Here is a 22,069-nt window from a genome sequence, read left to right on the forward strand (position 1 = left end):
AGGTGACGTCCGCTTGACGAGTATTCTTTGACCGAGCACTTGCTTGATTTAACCATCTTCAGGTTGATTCATCAGCTTCAGCTTGCAGATTAGCCCACGCTTGGGGTCGACTTGGTTTTTCTTCCGCATCACGCGATTAATTAACGTACCTGAATGAAATGCATTATGCATATGAATGCATATAAACATGAATATTACAAACCTAAATAGTGCTATGCGATAGCGAATTTAAACATCTAGCGGCGAGGCGTTGTACTATTTTATACGAAAACACTAGTTATTGACGTACAACTACGCGTAATAATTACGCTTCTTGAACCTATCGCAAACATCACGAATAACAAACTATACACATTAAACATAATTAACCTAAACACAACTCATCAGCTAATTAAGTAAATACTAAATTTATTCCACGCATCATCGTTATACTTCACGTCGTAAACATAGAACTGATTCAAGCGTACTAGACCTACACGTCTACCTAAGCACTCCTTGTCTAATCTACGTTTTCATCAACTTAAGACATTTAATCGGTCACCGAACATAGAAAATAATGACTACTAGAGTCGAGCATCGACTACATCTTAATAAACAAAACTAGCATAATCCTGAAAAATATGATGGCTAGTCAATAAAAATACTAGACCTATCCTTCTCGTCACCAATTCAAACATACATCGCACATATGATACATCAACGAATATTTAATACAGCCACAACACATCCTAACCACGACAAGAAAATTATCGCATCTAATATACGAAACCATTCCATGCTTCGATCTATTATGGAGGAGCAGTGAATCACTCACCTCAAAAAAAATTTAATTCGGCAATTGAGGAATAGTGATAAATCTTCGGTTCACGCCTTTCGTCGAGCATCTAGCGAGCGTCACTCTTCGACTTTATTTTCTTCTTCATCCATAAAATTCTGGAGATCTTCTGGTTCGTCCATTTAACCAAATTTCTGGCAAAGGTTGAGGATGAAGACCGAGGTGGGCGTGAAAGATAGGAAAAAGGCTTAGGCGTCCATATTTTTGAAGCTGCTGGCCATGGTGAGGATGACTGGTGACGCATGATGCACAGCATCGCGACGCCCAGCTGGGTGTGCACCAAGTATGGAGCGACCCAGCACGACATCCCGAGCGAAGCGAGCAGAGGTCGACGCAGGTCAACGCAGCTGGGAAGACCAAGCGTAGGTCACGGTTGGTACAGGAGTTGGACACCATGGCGAGTTGGAGACCGACAGAAAGCTCAGCGCGCGGCAAGGAACTCGACGTGCGCAGAGAAACAGAGACTGAGCTAAGCTCGACATCGGACAAAACACTGCGCAGTATGGCGTTCAGCTGCGCAAGCACAAGGAGCGCGACGCAGCGGCCATGGAAGGTGCTGTTTCGTACAAGACCTCGGCTTGGGTTGAGCAGTGAGCCGGCCATGGGAAAAACCTCGGCGAGGTCACGGCCAGCGAGCTGAGGGGCGCGACGGCTAAAGGATTGAAGGCGAGGGAGCTTGGCCGGCGAGGTTGGCCGGTGGCGCTGGGGACTGCGCGGGAGGATGCGCGCGCAGGGGCTTGGCTGCCGGAAACAGGGAGCAGCGGCTGATGCTCCATGATTTAAACGGGGAAGAGGCAAGGAATCGGCTGGAGCTCACTGCGACGAGGGAATCGACGTCTAGACCGAGCACCATGGTGGACGACATCCATGGCGAGCAGAGCACGGCTTCCAGGGAACTCAGCCGCCAGCAGAGAGAGCCGGAGAGGGACGACCTGGGCGCTCACCAAGGGAGCTCTGCAGGGCGCGGCACAAATCCAAGGCACGCGAGAGGGAGAGAGCTGCACAGCCGAAGGCTCCATGGCAGGGGCTGGCCGACGCAAGGGGCTGGGCGCCATGAAAAATCCGGCCGAGCAGAGCTCGGAGCTTCGCAGCAAAGGAGATGGAGCAGGAGCCAAAGACGCAGTGTGAGAGAGAGAGCGCAGGGAGAACGATGCCGTGGTAAGGAGCCGCTCGGTGGTGATATTTGTAGGGATCCAGCGGCGGCCGGAGAAGATCTTTTTTCCACCTCCACGCGCGGATAGGAACAGAGGTTGAAGGAAGCGACAGATTTCCATGCACATACAGGATTTTTGTTCCAGGGAAGAGAGAGGATAAGGAACAAGGTAGTGCGGTGGCAGGATAAGACTAGAAGGAGGCTAAGCGTGGAGATACAGAGAATTCAGATTTTTTTTTAGATTTTTCCTAATTTCTATTTTTTTTATAACGGAAATCGCAGATATTTTTGAATCGAGATTTTTAGCAATGAACACAGGCCGACACGCTACATAAATACACATTTTATTCTCTGGGTTTGGCGAATCAAATTATTTAACAATTGCTTATATCCGAAGATTTGGATCCGGGCGAGAAACAACAGACCAAATTAAACTGATTTTGGTACTGACAATTTGTTCTGCGTGATTCGACTAATATTAGCCGAAACCAGATCCGCTAATGTATACGCGATTTTTGTCGTCGAAACAGCGTGCTGAAGAATTAATTGAATTATATCCTCGCGCACGATTTTTCTCAGACAACTCGCGATACAAATTATTTTGCCCCAACACCTTAGTTGTCGAGTACAAATTAATCCGCCTGGGATAAAATCATTCGAGTGAGTCGGGCTTCCGAATTCGTATTCGCGTGAGCGATGAATTTTAAATAATCACCGGACGCACCGATTTTTCGGAACAACGATGTTCCGAACATCACGAAAATTTCGGAAGAACCCGGATAGATGAAAATAAAAACAATGTTGCACTCGCGACAAACGAAACAGATGCGATGTAAAAATCGCGATAGGTAAAAATAATTAGACCCTAGTGTCCGTCTTATTCACCGATATCACGTGCTTAAACTCGTACTCGTTGTCGAGCGGAATATAAACACCAGGGGTGTTACAGCCCTCCCCCCTTAAAAGAATCTCGTCCCGAGATTCAGAACGAAAGACTTCTAAGAGTAGAGAAGCATGTAACCCATGTTCATATCAGCAATAATCATAACACAACTCCAAACAAGGGCGAGTGTCTCAGGATAAGGTTTCCGTAGTGGACATAACATGTATTGACTTAAGCCTATTTAGAGATGTCCACCAATAGAGACGATGTCTGCCATGAGAACACATAAGGTTCCATGTGTGCAGTTTGCTTTTTCTGATGACACTGTACTATCTGAGTCTGTTGAGCAAGCGGCAAATACGCGATTTTACCCAAACAGAATTAGATGCACCATCTTGGGTAAAACACATAAAAAGAGGTTTACCAACAAGTGGTTACGATAAGTTCATAGCACACGAGACGGGTGTGAATGTCGAATAACATCACGGTCAACTCGTGTTAGCCAGGGAATCCAAGTCCACGAAAGGTGATATAGATTCAAGAAAATCACCAGCGGAGGGATCTGTAGATGCGGACTTTGCAACTAGTCCATTTTGTCCAACACTAATCATGGCTGAACTTAATCACACATGCTGGAAAAGCACATGTGAGGTGATCGAGGCATGACTAGGACGATGAATAGGTGGTTATCCGTCGAATTAACTTGGTTTTTATAAGTACTTTCTCAGGATGGTTTGTGCCAAAGTGAGTTTAGATAACTCGACAAATCGATCTCTAAACTCAACCTTTGTTCATTGGGCAGTTACAAGTTAGTAAAACCAACTTGTTGGACTTACTTTTGACATTGGGTAAGTCCTCTCAGTACCATCGGTAAGCCAAAGGTTGAGAGTTCACTCTTATTAACAGTTGATCATGCAGTTGGGCAGGAATCCATTAGATCAGGTTGTTCATCCGTTCCTTCATGCGAGATGAATTATCTACTTGGTTAGGGAATACATGGATTAAATAAGAGAGCGAGTGAACAAACTCCTGCATCTCAGCAGCAGGGGAAACAGATCTCCATATTGAGAGCTAATCAGTTGTCTCTTGACACTAAAAAGCTCCAAGGCTTCACCTTTACACAAAGGATGCAAAGGGAATGTGCATGTGTGAAGTCACTATTAGAGTCAAGGAAAAGAAACCACACATGAAAGGAGTATGCCCTTTTGATTTCAACAGAGATGATAGATGTTGCTTGATCACTTGACAAACAACATAGAAACTGTTTCAAGGGAGGACTCCACGAAAGATCACACGTCAGTGTAGTTCCACAATGGATCATGACTAGAGACATCGATACCAGCATGCGCCAAGCAGCATAACTTTGCGTGTACATTCACAAGGGGCTCTCAGTTTCGCAGCGGCACCATAAGTCCTTAACCATGACACCATTACAAAACTGGCACCAATAATAAATCTCACGTAGCAAAAATAGATTGTGCCAAGATAACGCATTGACATAGTCTCATAATGGATTACAACTACTAGCCATGGTACCAGCGCGTGCCGAGCAGCACAACCGTGTGTGCGCACACACAGAAGGCCCTCGGTTTCGTCACGACACCATAGGTTTTAGCCATAATGCCATTACCAGACGTAACCAATAAGAAATCTCGCGCGATACAAATGAATTGAACAAGGGTGACAATATACAAGGAGATACTCCACCTGTAAAAATGGTTACAAGTAGAGAGCCAAATAGATTATGTCCCGATGAAATGAACAAGGCGTGGCCATAACCTAAAATTAATGAAAGGAGTACGATGGGAGACTGTTAATTCAGCCTCAAGCATATTTCTATGCCCATCGTAGAGATTACAAGGTCAAGAATTAGTATCCGATTAGATACGGAGGGGAAACAATCACAAGGTTAAGTTGGTATGCCTTCGATAGATATGATGAAACCAAAGGCAACAAACTTCAAGAAAGTGATAGGACATGTCTTTCCTAGGTTCGGTTGATAAGGCAACATGGCGATCCTTAAGAACAGGCAACTGGGTAAGGGACATCAACTTGTGCCAATCGAAGAAGGGCATGATCTAAGATGGAAATATGACTTAAGATTCTTGTTTGAAGTCCGAGTACATCGTAGGTCCAATAAAGAGATTATCTAAACCTTCATTTGCATGAGTTTAGCTATGGAGGGATAATGGTAAATTCAAATTTGGGTCTCGGTTCACCAAATAAGAACATGGCCTAATTTTCGATTTAGGCAAACAAGTCACTAACCTTCTATTGGCACATCAAGTACAAGAGCAAACATAAAGTACCCTAAAAGGTCACCTAAAGAATGGAGGACACCTATTTCATCGAAGTTCATAATTCAGCATTACACCATATTATCTACAATCAATGGTTACTGGAATAAATATGAGAGAAGCATTTTGGGTGTATAGGTAACAAACATAATGCAACAATCAGGATGCATGCTCGTCCTACACGTCCTCACGAGTTTTTGCCAATCTAATGTGGCAATAACGTTCTATACCGGTGGCATACTTACGACTCTCACGATAATTTGCTAGACGTCAGCTACACATACGTTTTCGAGGTTAGTGTACCTGCAGAAAATTCCATCACAGCCCAATTCCCAATGATGCGAGTCACACATGACAGTTTATCACAGTTTATACTCCATATATTTCTATATGGAGGCTAGCTCATCATTAAGCGCCGAGCCACGCATAGGCGCCGTTGCCACACTTTAACCATAGGGCAACTCATTATGGTAACTCACCTTCTTACCTGAGCGTAGGTGCGTCGTTACAAGTACATTACAATTCTCAGTATTCCCATGTCTGTATACCCATACACATCCATGGGGTACTGAATTCCCGAAGAAGTAAATACTCCACATCGCAACCTTCATATATACATATGTGGAACATGTATATAATCAAGCGCTACAATTAAGCACTCCCCTAGACCGACGGTTGTTCGGTCATGCTCTCACATCTCACCTTACCTTGGGCGTCGATCCATTCCAAACGGAATGGTTTTCAAAAATAACAATACACATGTATGCAATACCCACCCGGTTGTGGGTTAGTGGTTTTCAACTAAGCCACCTAATAGTCCTTAGTTTAGGGCTTAACAGAGGATGTCGCTAGCATTATAGTTTTTCAAAACTATTTTTCAAAGCCAAACAATATGTTTAGTTGAAAATAGGTTTTTCGAAACCAAAACTTTTGTTTTGAAAATATGTATGTGACTGTATATACTTAATCCTGCTCCGATACCAGCTGTGGCAGAACCTCCCAAGTTATTGGACCCACATGCACCTGTCCTTGTCTCAAAGACCTCAGACGACTATGCATGTGCACCAAATAACTTAACAGGATCCGTCCGATTACCCCAAGGACATCGGATAAACCACTTACAACCAGAACCGCGGGATTAAGTAACACAAATCATACACAACAATATTATTGCAGCGGAAATCTTATTACCAAATTTTACAAGTTACAAAAATTTTATATTATTCTATCAGAGTGGTTATAAGTTTGAAATATATGCTAGCTCAAAAGACCATCCTCAATAAGAAGTATAAGGGAGTTACTTAAACTTATAAGAAGGCCGAGCCCACCGGCACTTAACACCATCATCAGCAGCACAAAACTAGGACCTGAAAAACAACAGGGAATAAAACCCTGAGTATGGAATTACTCAGCAAGTCTTACCCGACTAAGGAAAAGACTCTCAAGGGTATGCTGGATAAATAGGAGTCAAGGAGAGGCTTTAGCAAAAATCAACTTATATTTTTGCAGAAGTAGCTTACTAACGTGAGTCCTTACTTTCAATCTTTTAACGCCATATTAAGTATTAATAGACTCCATTTGCATCTAGTCTAATTTCCATCTCATCAATACAACATCATTTTTATCCATAGTGTTCACATCCTGACTTTAGGTTGCAGGGCAGTGACCAAGTCTTCATAACCGCGAAGGTACGGCGATCCGAATCGATTATACTCAGCTGAGGATCTCCAATCACACGACATATGTAGCACTTAACCCTTGCATATGTCAACCCGCCACCGGGGTTCTTAAGACCGGATCAGGTTCACGCAAACCGAGAGCACAGATACACCACCGTCCAGCCTCTTGCCACGGAGGGTACACGCTACTCTCGCCACCGCTCCACGCCCATTTCGTGTTATCTTATTCCGGCCTTAGTCTGCCCGAGGCAAGGCTTACCCATGACGAGGCATGTGACCAGTTAAAGGGTCCTCGATCATCAAGCCTACATACGCGTTAATCCTTAATCAACCTGGGTAGAACATCACCTGTTCCTACCCCAAGTCTCAATTTAAGTATTTCCATCCTTAGGATTGTGTCTGTTCCTTAGGATGAAAGAGCATCACAGGGAACTTTGCAGTAAGATCCCACTATTGCTCCAAATGAAAATATTCTTGCAGGTAGAAGCCATCCTCTCCCGGGTTAAATTGAGGACAACCTCTATCCACAAGATCTAAGCAAGGTTAAGCATTTTTGTAAATCATAATTTTGATACTTCACAGAAGTATCGATAAAGGTATGGATATCAAGGAAAGCAATGCATCAAAGGGTTTCAAGCAATTCCTATAAACTTAATGCACATTTCACTAGACTTAAAGTGTGCGAAAAGTATTTAAAAACACAAGGAAAGGGGTTGCATGCACCGGGGCTTGCCTGAGTAACACTAGGTTAGTGTTGTTAGGTGACGTCCGCTTGACGAGTATTCTTTGACCGAGCACTTGCTTGATTTAACCATCTTCAGGTTGATTCATCAGCTTCAGCTTGCAGATTAGCCCACGCTTGGGGTCGACTTGGTTTTTCTTCCGCATCACGCGATTAATTAACGTACCTGAATGAAATGCATTATGCATATGAATGCATATAAACATGAATATTACAAACCTAAATAGTGCTATGCGATAGCGAATTTAAACATCTAGCGGCGAGGCGTTGTACTATTTTATACGAAAACACTAGTTATTGACGTACAACTACGCGTAATAATTACGCTTCTTGAACCTATCGCAAACATCACGAATAACAAACTATACACATTAAACATAATTAACCTAAACACAACTCATCAGCTAATTAAGTAAATACTAAATTTATTCCACGCATCATCGTTATACTTCACGTCGTAAACATAGAACTGATTCAAGCGTACTAGACCTACACGTCTACCTAAGCACTCCTTGTCTAATCTACGTTTTCATCAACTTAAGACATTTAATCGGTCACCGAACATAGAAAATAATGACTACTAGAGTCGAGCATCGACTACATCTTAATAAACAAAACTAGCATAATCCTGAAAAATATGATGGCTAGTCAATAAAAATACTAGACCTATCCTTCTCGTCACCAATTCAAACATACATTGCACATATGATACATCAACGAATATTTAATACAGCCACAACACATCCTAACCACGACAAGAAAATTATCGCATCTAATATACGAAACCATTCCATGCTTCGATCTATTATGGAGGAGCAGTGAATCACTCACCTCAAAAAAAATTTAATTCGGCAATTGAGGAATAGTGATAAATCTTCGGTTCACGCCTTTCGTCGAGCATCTAGCGAGCGTCACTCTTCGACTTTATTTTCTTCTTCATCCATAAAATTCTGGAGATCTTCTGGTTCGTCCATTTAACCAAATTTCTGGCAAAGATTGAGGATGAAGACCGAGGTGGGCGTGAAAGATAGGAAAAAGGCTTAGGCGTCCATATTTTTGAAGCTGCTGGCCATGGTGAGGATGACTGGTGACGCATGGTGCACAGCATCGCGACGCGGTGTGCACCAAGTATGGAGCGACCCAGCACGACATCCCGAGCGAAGCGAGCAGAGGTCGACGCAGGTCAACGCAGCTGGGAAGACCAAGCGTAGGTCACGGTTGGTACAGGAGTTGGACACCATGGCGAGTTGGAGACCGACAGAAAGCTCAGCGCGCGGCAAGGAACTCGACGTGCGCAGAGAAACAGAGACTGAGCTAAGCTCGACATCGGACAAAACACTGCGCAGTATGGCGTTCAGCTGCGCAAGCACAAGGAGCGCGACGCAGCGGCCATGGAAGGTGCTGTTTCGTACAAGACCTCGGCTTGGGTTGAGCAGTGAGCCGGCCATGGGAAAAACCTCGGCGAGGTCACGGCCAGCGAGCTGAGGGGCGCGACGGCTAAAGGATTGAAGGCGAGGGAGCTTGGCCGGCGAGGTTGGCCGGTGGCGCTGGGGACTGCGCGGGAGGATGCGCGCGCAGGGGCTTGGCTGCCGGAAACAGGGAGCAGCGGCTGATGCTCCATGATTTAAACGGGGAAGAGGCAAGGAATCGGCTGGAGCTCACTGCGACGAGGGAATCGACGTCTAGACCGAGCACCATGGTGGACGACATCCATGGCGAGCAGAGCACGGCTTCCAGGGAACTCAGCCGCCAGCAGAGAGAGCCGGAGAGGGACGACCTGGGCGCTCACCAAGGGAGCTCTGCAGGGCGCGGCACAAATCCAAGGCACGCGAGAGGGAGAGAGCTGCACAGCCGAAGGCTCCATGGCAGGGGCTGGCCGACGCAAGGGGCTGGGCGCCATGAAAAATCCGGCCGAGCAGAGCTCGGAGCTTCGCAGCAAAGGAGATGGAGCAGGAGCCAAAGACGCAGTGTGAGAGAGAGAGCGCAGGGAGAACGATGCCGTGGTAAGGAGCCGCTCGGTGGTGATATTTGTAGGGATCCAGCGGCGGCCGGAGAAGATCTTTTTTCCACCTCCACGCGCGGATAGGAACAGAGGTTGAAGGAAGCGACAGATTTCCATGCACATACAGGATTTTTGTTCCAGGGAAGAGAGAGGATAAGGAACAAGGTAGTGCGGTGGCAGGATAAGATTAGAAGGAGGCTAAGCGTGGAGATACAGAGAATTCAGATTTTTTTTTAGATTTTTCCTAATTTCTATTTTTTTATAACGGAAATCGCAGATATTTTTGAATCGGGATTTTTAGCAATGAACACAGGCCGACACGCTACATAAATACACATTTTATTCTCTGGGTTTGGCGAATCAAATTATTTAACAATAGCTTATATCCGAAGATTTGGATCCGGGCGAGAAACAACAGACCAAATTAAACTGATTTCGGTACTGACAATTTGTTCTGCGTGATTCGACTAATATTAGCCGAAACCAGATCCGCTAATGTATACGCGATTTTTGTCGTCGAAACAGCGTGCTGAAGAATTAATTGAATTATATCCTCGCGCACGATTTTTCTCAGACAACTCGCGATACAAATTATTTTGCCCCAACACCTTAGTTGTCGAGTACAAATTAATCCGCCTGGGATAAAATCATTCGAGTGAGTCGGGCTTCCGAATTCGTATTCGCGTGAGCGATGAATTTTAAATAATCACCGGACGCACCGATTTTTCGGAACAACGATGTTCCGAACATCACGAAAATTTCGGAAGAACCCGGATAGATGAAAATAAAAACAATGTTGCACTCGCGACAAACGAAACAGATGCGATGTAAAAATCGCGATAGGTAAAAATAATTAGACCCTAGTGTCCGTCTTATTCACCGATATCACGTGCTTAAACCCGTACTCGTTGTCGAGCGGAATATAAACACCAGGGGTGTTACATTGGGTGTCTAAATCTACTAGATATGATCTTAAACTCTCTTGGTATGTTCCTTAGATCCCACACTCAAATGGTCAACTGGGGTCTTATTTGTAGTACAAAGAAGTGAAGTATTCATTCCAATTTCAACAAGCTTCATTGTGTACGATCATGATGTTCAACAACTACACCATCAGATCATTCTGTTAGGGTCAAGTGCCTCTCAATGGCTACAATGTTAGTACTATCCATTGTCAATCGTTAGGGTCACGCTCTATGGCGTATAGTCCAATGTCAACCATTGGATCGGTTTGACACCCCATTGCAACCTTTCTGGCACCGTCGAACTCTGTGTCAATTAGTCTAATGACCCTAAACAGGAATAGTCTGACACCTCTATGAGTGTGAACAGTGTGATTGTATGGTTCAACACCATTACTACATAGGATCTGATATGTTGGTCTAACACTTTCCTATTCTATATCGATTAGGGTTTGCCTCTAACCATATGGTCGGATGCTCCTCAAGATGGTCAGATGCCTCCGGTCCGACATCTGCAGAACCCTTCTCTTATTTTGTTCATGCATGATCTTTGTGCTTAGATTGTATCTATCATGTGTCTTGGACTCTTGCATGTTCTTAAAGGTAATGGGTCTTCCAATATGTTGCTTGAGGTGTTGATCATCTAGATCACCCTGTTACCTCCGTCTAAGTCCACTTTACACCCTTTAAACTTTAACCAAAAACATTAATAGATATTGTTAGTCCAAATGGTTATGGTGATCATCAAATACCAAAACTTAACTATTAATGTTCTTGGTCCATTTTTCTTGCAACTTCAATTAGGGGATAGATTCAAAAATGATGATACACCTGAATCTTTGATTTCCACTTGATGGGGATGAGGTTCCCAATATTTTGACATGTACATAATAACTCTTATTTTGGTGAAACATGACACACCAATCCGGCTTCATATCAAAAGAACAAAATCGTGCAGCCTTATAGCCCATGACTCCTCTAGTTATCAATCATGTCATTAATTTGGTTGACCTCACCAACAAGGCTAATCCTTGCCTATAGAATAAAGAACACAAGCAAGAACTCAAAAGTATGTAGCTCAATGAAAGTAACAATTGCAGATGTATGATTAAGCACTCAAAGTTATGGTTTCACAATCAATATTAGCGACTTTCAATGACAAACTAATCTAAAGCAAAAATCAAACCCTAACATAGGTAACGACTGCTGAATATAAAGTTTAAGGATCGTCACACCCCCTGGATGCACCGCTAACAAGCTCTATGATGATACACAACCCAACAGTCAAATAGACGGTGACACATCATCCTAACAGATTCTGGATACTGACTTGTTTCGGTGATTCCTATTGACTCTAACGAAATTTATACGTTAAACCAAAGTCACTAGTTAGCTCATAAAATTATCTCTCCATTCATATGTGAATCATCAAAAATTGGTGTCTATATGTGTTTTGTGTGTCTATTTTACTATATGTTGGTTCTACAGGCCAATGTAGACTCGAACTCGAGATGGACTAGACCTTCAGCTAGTTTTGTATGTCCTCGTTGGTCTTCTCCACCTTCGTACCTTTTCCAAAATACTTTATGGTCTTCTTCAATGTTCCTAAGCTCTTAGATAATAATATTAGGTAGCAACCTATTCTCAAAACTATGGAAATAGTTGCTTAAGAATAAAGTTGCCTCTAAATTCATTATGGCCCGTTTGGATCCCTTTATTTTGAAGGACATAGAATCTACTTAATAGAGTAGGCTATTTTGTTTGGAATTTGACATTCCACCACTTTCCAAAGTTTAGATATAAGCATATCTCAAATTCATGGGGCGAAAGAGTGAAAATTGATTTTATGTATTACTAGTCTATGTTTCTACTCTGCGATTTATGACACGTTCTTCGACTCGCTTCCCTATAATAGAAATGTAGTACATAAATATCTCCTCCATATGGCTAACAGTAGTATACAAATATATTCTATAGAAAATTGTATTAGCTTAATTAACATATGTCTAAATTACTATTATTAGAATGAAATTTAATTCAAAGCATCCAAACGAGGTGTTATCCTATTTGAGCTTGAATCATTGAACCTTGTATAACAGTTGAATACATCCGAAAGAGTAATGTTCGTATCATATTATCTCATTATATAAGAGAAATAGGAACGAAGGCATTATTGCTAGTTTTTGCATAATACTAGTGGTAAGTAATTTGTTAACACATAGAGGGGTAGTTCTATATTATGTTTTCTGATTGCGTGGTAATTTTAGGCCGTTAAAAATGACGTGAAGGTTTGTTTTATTTGTTAACAAATATTAAAATAATAGTTTAGATTTTTTTTGGAACATTTCTTATAATATGTTTATTGTTTTAAAGGCAATCTCTTAGACCACGTAAGGTTGCCTTCAGTGGATTGAGTAAAATAGGGAGACGCGGAACTGTAGTTGTTTGATACTATTTACATGGTGAAGTTTGAAATAGAAAACGAGATATTTGATGAGATAGGGGAGATGCTGGAGACAACTTAAGAGCATCCTGCAAATAAGGATTGGTTTCATGCCAAAATTGCATGAAATCCCATAGTTCCAAACAACGATTCTAGTTTTGGATAATGATTGGTGCTCCTTTCTTTCCGAATCGTGAAATATTTTAGCTTTTTTATACTTATTTTATTGTGCACAGTAAAAGCTACTAGATATTTAGAAAAAAAATATAAATGTATCTTACGGTTTAGAATAGAGAGAGTAGAACATTAGCGTACAATTTATAATGAGGAGAGTAGGACACTACCCGCACATTGACTTCTATCCACCTCCCAAGCTCGGGTTTTATCCATTTGTCAAATTCTCAAAGTCGCGCGTTTGTGTTTTAGATTAGATCTGCGATCGGTGACCACTGATCGCCCACCTGTTCTTTCCCTGACACGACGAGCAATTATTGAGGAGCCTTCACATCCTTGTGTTGTGTCGTGCACGGTCTTTCTGTTCCTGTACAAAATTTAAGAGTTCGGCGACAACACCATACGGGGGGGAGCATCGACAGACAGGTCGAACATAGGACCGCGCAGTAATTCCTGCTCCCCCGTCCGATCGCTACACATGCCCGCCGAATCTAAACAAGGTTCTTCATCGTCCTGTGAAACGTTTACTGCTACGTTGTCGTTGTTTAAAAAAACAGTGTCAATACTAGCTTTAGATAAGACGTGTCCAACCTTACATGAAAAAAAAACAGTTTCGGATGGAATTTCTAAACCTAAGAAAATACTAGTTTGGGCAGCAGCTGTTTTCAAAACTATTTGCTAATATATCTATTGCATGCAAACACCTTAGTAGGCTGGCTAGATTTGGTCGTCCAAATCAAGTAACAACTTACGCGAGAACAAGCTCGATTAATTACACGCACTGCTCGTCAGCTATGAACGTCCGGAGTCCGGCAAAGCCAGAGTTCCAGGCCGAAGCACGGGCAGATCTTGACCGACGTGGTGGTGGCATGCATACCCACCGGTGCACCGTGCACGGGGCCAGGACAAGCGGGTGTAGCCGCCAAAAGGGCCTCACCTCGGCTAGGAAACAGGGATTCCACTATATGCTGTTGATCCTGTCATGAGCCGACATCAGCCAGCCGGCCATAAAGTTGTACAGTATTCAGTTAGTGCGACGGGTTGCCTTCAAATAACACCGATGCGAGGCAATCTATAACCAGATGCCAAAATTTCAAAAAAAAAAAACTTTTTGGTACTATATATCGAGAGGATCAGAAAACCCTGCTTCTAGTCTGGAGCTGCTAGAGCATTATATCGACTTGGGGTAACTCGGTTGGACCTAAAGCTGCAAGTGGTGAAATGGGGATTCAGATTATTCTACCAGAGAAATGCCTAGAGCGACCAGCATCCCCATTGCCAGGGAGATCAGCTGAGCTACTGAGCTCTTGATGGTTGTTTTCTGGTCGTTCATCTGTGGTAGGACTCCCGCGACAGCAATGTAAATGAAACCACCGGCGGTGAAACCCTGTAAAACATGACAGTTGGCAGGGCAGGTGGTGCATTAGCTCCAACGGTACAACAGGGATGCATGTCGGGTGGGTCTTGTTTGAAGGAGCATACCTCAATCAGGGAGGAATGTCCCGGATCTTTACCCAAAGACAATGCCTGCACATGCAGTAAAGTAATGTGTTATATCCAGGGGAAAAAAAGTCGCTTTACGTATGGGTATTTTTAAGGAACTCACTAGTGCTGTTCCAGCAAGAGCAACCAACGCAGAGAGGAAATTGAAGAATAGGGCCTTAGATACCGTGAAGCCTGACCGCACAAGGATACCAAAATCTCCTACCTTAACAGAGAAAGAACATAAAGTTTAAGATCAACAAGTAGGAGTAATTTTTGTATGAGTGAAAAATTGTTCTGTCAATGAAAAACAGGGTGATTATCACTGAAAAAAAACTAAAGGTTCGAGGTGAACATCTAACTAGTTTTGTTAATCTAGTTACGCAAACCAGAAAATTATCAAATGGTTGCACTTGTATAGATGCTATATTATTGCAGAATTAGCTCCAGGATGGTATTTTACCATGAGCTAGTTTTGCCAGATGCTGCATAGATATAGATGTCAACGCTACTACTGTGTAACACTGACAGAAAGTTGAAGAGGAATGCATCAGGAAAATCTAATGGTGACCATAACCTCTTGGGGAAGTTCATGTGCAAGCAGAAATAAAGTCCTAGACCAGCCACCAACAGAACCATGCAGCAGAAAGGCACTCCCGAGAGCCATCCCATCAGTGAAGTTATGCTGCATCATTCACATGAATTTCCATCAAAATCCAAACTAGCAAGTAATTCAGAAAATCTAGCACACAAACATCAGCATTCAGCATGTGTGAAATACAAAACATGGTTCAGGTGATAGACTTACAACACCATCTGAGAAAAGGTTGAGGTAGCCAAACACTAAGTTAGAGTTTGAAATTGATGGTGCTTTTTCAGGGGCAGGATCCCTTCCAGAATTGGTGGCTTCTCCATCAGTGGCTTTGGATGAGCTCCTCTGTTCATTACAGGCACATCATGTTCATAAATCATAAGTGGAGGATCACATGCCTCATTAAGTAGGATAAATGCAGACCCATCATATAAAACTAAACCAAATGGTGATTTAATTGCACAGAATGTCTAATATGAATAAAGGAATCTTATATTATCATGCATGTATACGGAAAGTTTGTTGCAACCAATGTGAACTTTTTGGAGAGGAAAGAACTATTAGGGCTAGTTTGAGAACCCCATTTTTCCAAGGGATTTTCATTTTCCCAAGTGAAATTAGTTCATTTTTCCTTGGGAAAATAGAAATCCCTTGGGAAAATAAAGTTCCCAGACTAGCCCTTATAAGAAATATTAAGTTCTACAGCTTAGGATCATTGTAAGAAATATTAGTTTCTACAGTTTATGCAACCATCTGATGCCAAAGAGAGAGAGAGAGAGAGAGAGAGAGAGAGAGAGAGAGAGAGAGAGAGAGAGGACCTATAGGCCAAGTTGAGGGCAATAAGGCATCATTTATGGTGATACAGTTTTATATTCTTTTCGAACTTAAATAAATTCATTAAGTACCTATTCAACCTTGAGTGTCAAAACCTTTCCCTTTAGCTTTTCACCAAATGTGGCAAATTGGTTGATGTTGCCCTTCGACTATTTCTTTTACCGACACACATTGCAATTTTGATTCTCCTTTACTCGGTGCTCTTTTTCATAACATATTCAGTGCTTGAATTGTAACCATAGATGTAACACACCACGCTTTCTTAGAGCCATCATTTAGCTTTCATAATTTGGCTTTCCCATACTTTTAAGAGATAAGTTGTATACCCGATGAGGTGCTCTGTTCCACATTTTGCCATAAAACATCTGATAAAGTGTGCCTCGACATTTCCTTTGACTGAACCAAATTTGTCTGCTATTTTTTAGTTTCACATAGGCTATGCTTCCTAAAAAAACTGTTATGTTCCACAAGAATTTTCTATGCACATTTGCCTTAGATGCTTTTTTGTTCACAAAACTTGGAAACTCTCAAGTTCGTACCATCCTCTTTTTTTCTTTGCCAAAATGTAAATGGATTGCAGTGCCTTGGGAAAATATACCAGATACTTTCTATGTTTTGCATCCGAAGCAGAGTTCAGTTACATATACCTTGCGTATAGTAGCTTCTGATTCATGGCCATCACTTATTTTTCCAGTGGTATCATTAACCGAAGGTTCCTCTTCAGCATGATCAATGTCTTTACCATCAGTATCACTCTTTTGGTAATTCAATTTGGCTTTATCGCTAGAATCGTGCCGTTTATGATTATGATGATGGTGCCCATGACCCATGCTATGAGCCCCATTTTGAGAATTGTCTTCAACATACCTCACAATCTTCTCGACAATAAAAAACAGTACAATGCCAACTGCATGGAATAGTAGTTGAATTACACAATGGAGAAAGAGAACAGATCAAGGAAGTTAGATGCATATTGAAAGAAAATAGATCAACGATTCCTCGGTAATAAAATGTCTGGAGTAAATTCATGTCACTAAGAGCAATGTGATTAATGCTTGTGCAGATTTAACATGTCAACTGGAGGGCCGTGACATCCAAACATACTTTGGGTTAAAAGCAACAGTCTGCAGCAACTGAATCAAAAAAGGTGTCTCTATATAGCAAAAAAGATCATATAAGAACACTATTGGACATAAATGTGTAGGATATACTCACATAGTACAGACAAACCCACAGATAGATCTTGCAGTGAGTGTGCATGTGCATGCTCATGAGCATGAGCATGATCATGACCCTCATGATCATGCGAGTGAGAATGCCCTCCACCTGAGCAGCAATTGAAAAATAATGCAAGTGAGAGAGTGCTCCTACAGCGAATGAAGTAAAAGAACTGGATCTACAGCGTGTACAAAGTGAACGTCAGAACCAAAAGGGATGCAATATTACATCAATATGACGCTAGCACAAGCAACATGCTATTATGCTTTGGAGGTTCAACACTTCAGTTTGTAATAACTCATAGCACAGCAGAAAAGAACATGCAAGAGATGGTAGGAAATAGAACAGTTTGATCCAATTGGTTCAGACAGTTCAGAGGTTTACTGCTTTTAACAAAGCAATGTGCAGTAGGCAAAACATGCATGGAGCTACGCTCCTTTTTAAAATTACAAGAAGATTGATTTAGGGTCACAAGTTACATTGGAGTGAACACAACATTCCTCAGTTTAAACTTTTCTGGGACCTTTGCAAAATCCACCCATGTCCCCTCCTATGTCCAATGGCAGTGCAAATATGGTGCCAGGGCCACTAAACTGTCCTTGAGAACCAAGGTACAACTAAAGGAGATATAGAAACAGTTTATAGCCCAGGATGATGTAGATGATGGGCGAGACAAAACAGTAACTAGTAAAACATAAGCCAGCAGATATACATGAACCAAGCACAAACAAAAACAAGAACCAAAATAAGACCATAGCATGTATCAAAGGATATACCAAAAGCATGTGGCAGCTGATGAAGAAATGAATCTCCAAGCATAGCTCCTGCCTGCAGATTACATTGAAAGTTTGGAACCAAAGAAGGAAAGCACATAAGCTGTAACATCATTGATTCTGAACGTAGTAGAATTAGTCAAATAGATCAATACTATAGAACCTCAATACCTCATGCAGAAAATATCGGTGCAAGACAATGTCATAAATAAGCTAAATAATCTCAAAATTATGAGGTGTCGTCTCATGGTTGACTCTTCTGAATATAAACTTCTACAGATGTTTAAAAAATGTAGGTTTCTTTTGACTGCGTCGCATATTCAGCTAGATACATACAGAACTCATCAGGAAAAATATGTTAAAAACATGTTTAACCATTTGCATTTCTACTTATCTTTTGTAGGAGAAAGGAATGTCACTTTGTATATGAGAAAGTGCAACCATCACAGATCCGTTACAATACAGTTTTATGTAATCAAGTATGTGTTTCAAACAGATGACATGATTCCATTTGTCTACTTTTGTCGCACTGTTTGGTTGATTTATTCTCTGCTGAATGAGTAGAAACACATCAGAATGAATTTCGATACAACCTGAGTTTTCTATGCTATTTACAACATCCATCATGGACAAAATTTTAGAGGCAACATTTCATATGCAGGGTCAATTGCCCCTGGATGAAACAAAATTCACAGGATACCAGATAATTCATCTCTGTGACTTTCACTGAATGCAGATATTACTTTTTAATAGCTTGTAATTGCAGAAGATTATCATAGGGTACATGAATTTCAAGTTGCGTTCGCTAGACTGACAGGAGAAATGTAATGTACTTGGCTAGGTAGCTCTCAGGATTTGCTAAGGAAAACACACAAAGTTGAGTAGATTGTAGACAAATATCCATTTGCTAGCTCGATTTAGCAAGATCCTTCAAAGAGCTGCACAATCCCCACTTACCCCAAACACTGCAAGCGAATCCACTATGGCCTTAGACGGTTTCCCCTTAACTGCAGAATTGAAATAAACCAGACAATCAGGACCTGCGCAGAAGGGCAAGCAAATAATCCCCAGATTGCAACGGGCCAAGCGGGGGCACTCACAGAAGATGACCGGCAAGAGGACGAGGCAGACAAGGGACGCCATACTGACCAGCAGCGAGCACCCCATCGCGCTCAGCCACACGCCTGCTCGATCAAATCCCCAAATCATTCAATCGCCTCGGATGAAATCGCGCCTCAAGCGCAAAAACGAGCAGGATCGGAACAAAAAAATGTCTAACCCATGGGCGATGTCTCCATGTCGCCGTGGCTGTGGTGATGGTGGTGGTGGTGGTGGTGGCCGTGGTCATGGTCTTCGTAACCGAAGGACTCGAGCTCGAGATCCGCCTCCTCCGCCATCTCCTCCGGGAGCAGCCGCTGGATCTCGCCGTGTCCATGGCCGTGGTGATGGTGATGGTGGTGCTCATGGTCCGCGCCGCCGCCGCAGCTGTGGCCATGGTCGTGGCGTTCGTGTGGTTCGCCGTGGCCGCCGTGGTCGTAGAAGGGGCAGGAGGACTCAAAGTGCCCAGCGGCGGGGGCGGCCAGGGCCGCGGCGGCCACCAGGAGCAGCAGTACGGTGGCGAGGCTTTGGCGGCGCATTATGGCTCGCGCGTCGGTGCGTCCGCGGGGTTTTGGGGTGGGAGCGCTTGCAGACGCGCTCTATGGTGACCACGACGACGAGAACAAAGAAGAGCCCGAGTGACAATGCCAATCACCACCCGAGCATCACCACTCACCACATCCAGGTCTATAGACACTTAGGGTCCCTTTGGTTTGACTTCCAGGGAGAGATTCACGTTCTGGAATTTTAAAACGCAGCCAAAGGGGCTTGGGATGGAAAGCGATTCTCTAAAATTTACCGATTCCCGTAAGTTATTTTGGAATCACGTGGTACCCCAGATTTCAACGGATTCCCCTCCGAAATTACCCGCACTGCCACTCTTTACAAACGTAACGCTTCGTTTATTTTTTCCCGAGCGTCCTCTTTTCTTCCAGCGGCGCGTCTCGACTCCTCCCCTTCGTCCCCATCGGAGCACAAGCAAGCTCCCAGGATCCGCGTCTGGATCCCCTCCCGCCGCCCCTGGATCCGCTCCCGCCAGCGCCCCTGGGTCCGCTCCCGCGCGGCGCCCCTGGATCCGCTCCCGCGCGGCGCCCGTCGATCCGCTCCCGCGCGGCGCCCGTCGATCCGCTCCCGCCAGCGCCCCTGGATCCGCTCCCGCGCGGCGCCCGTCGATCCGCTCCCGCGCGGCGCCCGTCGATCCGCTCCCGCGCGGCGCCCGTCGATCCGCTCCCTTAGAGCTTGTTCGATTAGCTTTTAATACATACATATGAATTGAGTGAGATTGAATGGGTTTGAATCCCAAACAAATCAAACTTCTTCTTAATTTTTTCCAATCTCATCCGATCCATATGTATTGGGAATAACCGAAGAAGGCCTTAGATGGTCAAACGTGTTGTCCGGCACCATAGCACTTAATACTGAATTTTCTCACATTTTAGGGTACACACGCGTTCATGTTCAGCGGTATTACGTGTTCTAATGTACTAGAGATCTAGGCCTCTCATTCTATTTATGTGTGTGTTATGGACGCGCACGCGTGTGTGTTGTGGCGTTCTTGTACCCTCATAAAAAAAACACTAGCACTATTAGACACGACACTAGACACTATTAGTAATTGTGTCATGCAGTATCGGTACTAGTGCCTAACCAGCTGCCTAGACACTACATTATATTGCCTAATCGTGTCGTATCGGCACTACTTCGTTTAAAAAACTCAAAAAAATATAAAAGATCTTTAAGATTGTATATATAATTTAAAACTTAAATATTTTTATCGTTATAAAGTGAATTCATTATGTTTAAAATCATAATAAATAACAATTTACAATCACAATCACGTCTATATACCATCGGTTGGTCTAAGTCGTGCTTAACTATGCCAGTCACCAAATCCCCCAGATTTAAGAGTTCTACCATCATTCTTTTTAAGTGGGGTAGTATTCCAGTGAGGTTGTTGCTATGGAGGAAAAGAAGACATGTGCATGTAGCAAGCTTGTGAAGGATCAGATCATCGAAGCATATAAGTTTCTGGATGAGAACTGGTCACCCAAGTTTCGTTGATGAAGCACCAGAAGACCAATCAAGGAAGGAATCCATGTGGGAGTTTGTTTGAGGAATGTTTGCGTGTTGGTATAGATGCTTCTTCAATAAGCTAGCTGCCAAGTGAAAGCTAGAAGCCTGAAGATGATCTTTGACTAGCTAGAATCAGCGTTTGCAATCGGCAACTAGATGCTCCTCAAAGACCAGATTTTGTTGAAGCTCAATCTCCTCGAAGAGTACCCATAACCCTTCTAAGCCGAATATCGAGGACGAGATTCATTTCAAGTGGGGTAGATCTGTAGCATCCTGAAAATTCAAATCCTGAAAATTTCTCAAACTCTCAAAATTCAAAATAAATTTTAAATTTTGTTTCAAAATGTTTGTTTGCGAGTTGATCTCAATGAATAAAATATAGTGGTCTATAGTCTCTCCAAAATCCTTCTCAAAATATCTTACAAATATTTCCCCAGTGATCTCACTCAAATTCTTTCTAGAAATACTGCCCAAATATTACACTGATATTTCTCCAAATATTTTCCTCCTGAGAAATACCTTGAAAGTAGCCTAGAGGGGGGTGAATAGGCTACACCTAAAATTTTTCACTAAAAACTTCGAAATAATGTCAAATTCAAGTTGCACTGGTGCAAACCGGTTCAGTTGATTTTGTTTACAACTGAACAAGTTTGAACCTGCTCAACTTAGATTAGATAAACAGTTAAACAAATGAGATGAAGTAGTTAGAGATTATGCTAAAGACTTGCCCTAGAGAAAATCCACTCAAATAGATGACAAATTGGTGTGAATTGTTTTCACACGATTTGCACACAATATAGCCAAATATGAACTAACCAACCAATTAAAG

At 42.8% G+C, this 22,069-nt stretch overlaps 2 protein-coding genes and 1 pseudogene across 3 annotated transcripts; all 3 read right to left on the bottom strand.

The window, feature by feature from the left end:
* Positions 1-434: 434 nt before the first annotated feature.
* On the bottom strand, positions 435-1,966 carry LOC100275412 (uncharacterized). The gene has a single exon (NM_001149489.2). It carries the CDS (start codon positions 1,436-1,438, stop codon positions 920-922), a length of 519 nt encoding a protein of 172 aa, NP_001142961.2. The 5' UTR covers positions 1,439-1,966; the 3' UTR covers positions 435-919.
* A 6,187-nt stretch (positions 1,967-8,153) lies between these two features.
* Positions 8,154-9,060, bottom strand: LOC103643133 (uncharacterized; annotated as a pseudogene). Its single transcript, XR_560815.4, has one exon. The product of XR_560815.4 is annotated as an uncharacterized protein (transcript).
* A 5,054-nt stretch (positions 9,061-14,114) lies between these two features.
* On the bottom strand, positions 14,115-19,836 carry LOC100192506 (Zinc transporter SLC39A7). The gene is given in 11 exon segments (NM_001137726.1): positions 14,115-14,557; positions 14,653-14,697; positions 14,777-14,878; positions 15,230-15,337; positions 15,461-15,589; positions 16,726-16,985; positions 17,294-17,404; positions 18,073-18,124; positions 19,027-19,076; positions 19,170-19,253; positions 19,349-19,836. Coding segments are annotated over 11 exon segments (1,452 nt in total). The 5' UTR covers positions 19,707-19,836; the 3' UTR covers positions 14,115-14,404.
* Between the last annotated feature and the right edge of the window lie 2,233 nt (positions 19,837-22,069).

This window comes from Zea mays, chromosome 1 (genome assembly GCF_902167145.1).
Source record: "Zea mays cultivar B73 chromosome 1, Zm-B73-REFERENCE-NAM-5.0, whole genome shotgun sequence".
Classification (NCBI taxonomy): Eukaryota; Viridiplantae; Streptophyta; class Magnoliopsida; order Poales; family Poaceae; genus Zea; species Zea mays.

Excerpts from the sequence above, each read along its gene's own strand:
- LOC100275412 (NM_001149489.2), bottom strand. The coding sequence starts at position 1,438 with ATGGCCGGCTCACTGCTCAACCCAAGCCGAGGTCTTGTACGAAACAGC.